General features: G+C 42.9%; 1 protein-coding gene across 3 annotated transcripts in view; it reads left to right on the top strand.

Moving 5' to 3' along the window:
- ankle2 (ankyrin repeat and LEM domain containing 2) overlaps positions 1-5,373 on the top strand; it is a 15,656-nt gene that overhangs the window by 6,022 nt on the left and 4,261 nt on the right. For all 3 annotated transcript variants that reach the window (XM_035658153.1, XM_035658152.1, XM_035658154.1), the window contains exons 4-11: positions 86-270; positions 854-1,042; positions 1,136-1,258; positions 1,619-1,682; positions 2,359-2,534; positions 2,628-2,734; positions 3,557-3,747; positions 4,863-5,346. In XM_035658153.1, coding sequence (XP_035514046.1) covers positions 86-270; positions 854-1,042; positions 1,136-1,258; positions 1,619-1,682; positions 2,359-2,534; positions 2,628-2,734; positions 3,557-3,747; positions 4,863-5,346 — 1,519 coding nt within the window. The remainder of the gene's footprint in view (positions 1-85; positions 271-853; positions 1,043-1,135; positions 1,259-1,618; positions 1,683-2,358; positions 2,535-2,627; positions 2,735-3,556; positions 3,748-4,862; positions 5,347-5,373) is intronic.

Below are 5,373 nucleotides of genomic sequence, written 5' to 3' on the forward strand. Positions count from 1 at the left end.
AGTACTTCCTCAAAGGACACTAATTGTAACCCAGCTGCCTCGCGAAGTTACCTGTCCTTCACACTCTTCTCCCTCTCCACACCAGACAACATGGAGGTTGATTCCGTCAACCGGGAGCGAGCCAACAGTTTCAAGAGCCCACGCACCCAGGACCTGACCGCCAAGCTGAGGAAAGCTGTGGAGAAGGGGGATGAGGTGGTCTTTAGCGAGCTGGTGTGGACCAACCCTCGCTATCTCATTGGCTCAGGGGATAATCCCACTATTGTGCAGGTGAGAATATAAAGTGAATTTCAGGTTGTTCTTAAAGATAGGATATGTAAAACCAGTCAAACAAAGAGGCAGCATTGTTTGAGCTTGTTTTTGCAGTTTATCACGCTCTGTGGAAACTCATTGCTATTAATAGGGATGCATAGTCTTACTTGGAACGTCATTTGTTGATACATAAACGTCTTCAGCTCCAACCTTTCAACTAATGTCCTTGTCAAGCTTGCAGTTGCTAAGATGAAGACAAATATGACCTGGTATATATATGTGTGTGTGTGTGTGTGTGTGTGTGTGATAAAGGTTTTTCTTTCTTGTTTTTCTTCAATTAAAATTTTTAAATCAGTCTTTAGATGTTAGTATTTTAAACTTGCAAACTTGATGCTACTACTTTTATAAATATATAAAATTTTAAAATCCCTAGTCCTAAAAAAATTCAATAAATATTGGGTGATACATCCCTAACTTCAGGAGGTGAAGTTAAGGTCAGATGCTGCTTTTAAACAAAATGAAGCATCCTTTCCTGTTGACAGGAGATTAAAGAGGATTGTGTCCTGATCCATAGAGTTGTTCCCCTGTTTTGTCTGGTTAGGAGGGCTGCCGGTACAACGTCATGCACGTGGCTGCCAAGGAGAACCAGGCAGGAATTGCCCAGCTGCTGCTCGACACCTTGGAAAACCCAGAGTTTATGCGGCTCATGTACCCAGACGACCAGGAAGTTATGCTGCAGAAACGTATCCGCTACATTGTAGACCTTTACCTCAACACTCCAGATAAGGCTGTAAGCTCTTTTCCCATACCAGCTAAAGCAGATTAAATGATATTCTTTAAACATGTAACATTGTATCTTGCTCTGTTTGTCTGTATGTTCCAGGGCTTTGAAACACCACTTCACTTTGCCTGTAAGTTTGGGTGTCCAGACGTGGTCAATGTCCTGTGCTCGCATCCTGACATCGACAAGAATTGCAAGAACAAGGATGGCCAGAGTCCATGTGATGTAAGGGTTTTTTGTTTTTTTTTGAGAAAACTTCCAATTGTGGGTTATTACACAGAAAGTGTTTGTGAACGTGTACATGTTGGTATGGGAGCTGTCTAGCAGCTGCTCAGCTTTGCACAGTACTGCTGACATTCTGACAGTAGTTGCTGAGGGAGGTAGTTATGCTTACCCAGGTTTTTGAAGCTGTGACCTTTAAGCTTGCTTTTTAAATCTTTTGGCAGCAATCGCTCACTGCACATTGAAGGCTAAACATAGATGAGCATGAGCAAATTCTTTCCCCAGCTAATCCAGCAACAGTTGTATGTTGTCAGCTGTACATACTGTATCGTCAATTGTTCTTTTTTGTTTTTTTTTCCACAGGTTATTTGTAGCAGAAAAAATAAAACACAAGAAGTGAAGCAGAAGATAAGTGACTTTTTGGAGGGTAAGGAAACACACAATTCTTAAAACATTACAGGTTATTATTCCTTCTCGCCTGTTTACTGAAGCACACAGGCAAGTGCCATGTAATGAACTGCTGGTTAAATATAAGCAGCATGTTACATCATGTAGTTTGAATTTGGCTCTGTGCCTCAACCTTGATGGGTTTCTTTCTCTTTATCTGTCCTGTTTGTTATGGTGCAAGCCATGTTGGCTGATAAAGCTGAAAACATCATTAGTAGGTTAGGGTGCTATGGACTGGTGTAATTGGGTTAGTGTGACTTTCTGTGCTATTACGTTAACAGTGAAAAGAAAGAAACAGTTGCAGAGTAAGACTGGCACTCTGCTGAATTTGCTGTGTTAGCATGGCATTTGACAAGAAGCTCTGCATACTGTATATCTTTACTCACTGTCAAGTACACTGCCAGCTTAAGATTCCATTCCCACTGGTGCCTGCCTCATTGTAAATGTATGCAGTTGGGTGCCCTTTTGGAGAGTGCGCCCTATGTGCCAGCACTCGGTCCTTGCTGTGGTGGCCTGGATTTGATTCCAGCCTGTGACCCTTTGCTGCGGCTCATCCCTCCTCTCGCTCCCCCTCTTACTGTATATCTAGCTGCCTCTATAGAATAAATGTCCATCGAACATGTTATCTAACCTTCAAATTGTCCGTTGTCTCACAGACCGCTGCTATGTCCCTTTGCTGAGGGCGGCTGACAACACGTCTCAGCCCATCATTGGTGCTCTGTGGTCACCAGAGTCTTCAGAAAGTCTCTCGCTGATCCAGCGTCATACAAGAAGCCCTATGGATCCAGTTATGACTGTCACAGCCTTTGCTGGCCCCTTGAGCCCTTCTAAAGCAAGTTCTTTTACCTGATTGCCTCTCTGTGCTGAAGTCCAACACTACATCATTAAAACATTTATTGACCAGAACTTCTCGTTTCTCCTGCAGGCAGATGATTTTCGTCGGTCCTGGAAAACGCCGCCCAGAGACCGGGCAGAGCTTTTCCACCACATTCTTAAATCTGATCCTGACCGTGGGGCAGAGAGAGTGGGCAGGTAGGTCCAAAACATTACTCTCTACATGTATTATTAAGATATTATGACACAATTGAAGGGTGGCGCTACTGGGCTTATTACGTTCGATTGTGATGAAGATAATAAACGGGAGGAAATAGATTTTGTATGTCTTTGGGGATTATAGACATGTCTGTTCATGTACTACATGCCCTGGGATCAAACCTGGTTCATCCTTTGTTTCATGTCATCTCCACTCTCTCTCTCAGAACATTTTAGCTTACCTCATTGATATAAATGGGGTGGTCAAAATAATAAAAACACCTGTTAGTATAGCTCAATACAATTCAACAGCACCACAAACTACAGCCTCCAAAATGACAATGCAGTTGATTCAACACCACCTGTAAACTGTTTTTTTGTTTTTTAAACTAAACATGGTAACTGTCATGAAAGTAGGATTTATTGTAAGGCTGTTGTATTAGACTGCATTAGTTTTAGCTAAGTGTAACAAACTGGCAACTTAGTGCAATTCCTTCTCGTTTTCCACTTCATGCAGTTAGTACAAGGAGAGCAGCAACTAAATGTAATAGTTTGGCTTAAACATGTATGAAGACCTTGAAAGTATTAAATTAGTAATTGGCTGAAGAGCACTTGAATATGTTGTTAGGATGTCTGTCTGCAGTAATATTAACAGTGTTGAATAATATGTGTAGCATAAGCGAATATTTAATATCAGGCTAATAATAAACCTATAGTATTCCTTCTCCAGCAATGTTGATAACACAATTTCTTGACTAATACAGAGATCTGACTGAATTCTTTGTGAAATAATCTAAACAATGAGTTGTCTTTTATGTACAGAGACCTGGCTCATGTGATGGGCCACCCATGGGCTGAGTACTGGGACTTTCTAGACAGTTTTGTGGATCTGTCGTCAATTGAGGGGCTGCGCAAGCTGGACGAGTACCTTAGCAAGAGGGATTTCAGCCCTCTGGCTCATGAAGAGGCTGGAGAGAATGAAACCAGCAACAGGTTCAAAACCCCCTCTCCAGGTACCTTCACCTTCTCTACAGTTTATCAGGGAAGCTACTTGGGCATCGGACTAGTTTTTTCAGTCATGGAAACACTTCCAAATGTATTTAAATGACTGAATATCCTGGAAAGAATGTATGTTGTCCTGAAATGTTTTTATTTTAGCCCATCAGGTCGCCTACATAAACCTAGGTGTGTATTTTGTTTAAAACCCGACTGTTGGTAGGATAAACTGGATTACCAGACGTGAAGTGGAATGGAGTAGCTGTGATCTTTTGGCCATCAAGTCTATTTCATCAAGCCCAGTGGAAATGCTGTTGATAGTCATATCTACATGCATACAGCCTATACATTATCAAATGTATGTTTGTTGTTGATAAATACATGCACAGCCATGTTAATTGTCTGTACAACAAACCCTTTAAATGTCCCTTGAGTAACATTTAGGAGGCTCTATTGGCAGAAATAAAACCTAATATTTATAGGCATGTTTTAATTGGTGAATAATCTCTTGAATATAGATATTAGGTTTTTATTACCTTAGAATGAGCCATTTTCATCTACAGACACCGCTGGTTACCTTCCATGAAGCCCGCTATGTTGAACCGCCATGTTTCTACGGTGGCCCTAGTAGGGTCAAACACTGGCTTTAGATTGGGGCGTTTTTCACTGTCTCCTTCACGCTTAGAAGGGGAGGTTAAAATTAGGAACTTGCAATCTGTAACTACACCACTAGATGCCACTCAATCCCTTGGACCTTTGAATTTCTACTTTTATTAATTGGCTAACAGGTGAGAAGAGATCTTTTCTGTAAAATAATTATTATTCATTTATTTATTTAAAAATAATTATTAAACTACGCCTTGTGAGCAGGTGCTATCCTGTATAAAACTCCTGGAAAAAGATTTCTTTAAAAAAGTGGGAATTCTCCCTGATACAGTTTATTCAGTCGCCTGTTAATTGGCATTGTATTGTAATCAGTGCAGTGCTCTCACATGTAGTTTCTTGTCAGATATGAAAAACAAAGGTTAGTACAAAACTACATAACCTCCTGCAAAGAATTATATGATAAAATGACATTGTAATAATGACTAGTTAGTTATATGTCTGTGTCGGTCGCCCTCCCTGCTTGCAGGCAAGCCCAAGAAGTTCTGCAACTCCATCTCTGTTGGTGCCTTCCTGGACGAGGGTGATGACATCAGCCTTGAGGAGATGAAGAACCGTCAGAACGCAGCACTCACCAGCATCACCTCCTGTGCTGCATCCAAGGACGGCCTGAAGGGAGCAGTGGGTGGCCGTGAGTTTCACATCCTGCCCAATGCACTGCACCACCGTGGGGCCGACCTGATCGAGACGGCGGCCGAGCAAGACCTGCTGTGCTGCTGCGATGACGGCCTCCTGTCGCCCGGCGTAGTCTGCAAAAATGGGGTGTGCTCCTCCTCCAGAGATAGGACTCACAATGGAGACAAGGTGACCCCTCGCACCTCCCCATCCTCCTGCCTGCTGTCGCCCATCTCAAACCTTATGGCGGAGTTTGAGCGCATGTCGCTGCACGAGCCGCTAGACAGCCCCACCACCAGCTGCAGGGAGAGGAGGAGCAGTGGCGGGAGCCGCCACAGGGATGTCCGGGACTCCCCCTCGGCCAC

Source organism: Morone saxatilis, unplaced genomic scaffold, assembly GCF_004916995.1.
Source record: "Morone saxatilis isolate NCDOM2014 unplaced genomic scaffold, NCSU_SB_2.0 Contig16, whole genome shotgun sequence".
NCBI lineage: Eukaryota > Metazoa > Chordata > Actinopteri > Moronidae > Morone > Morone saxatilis.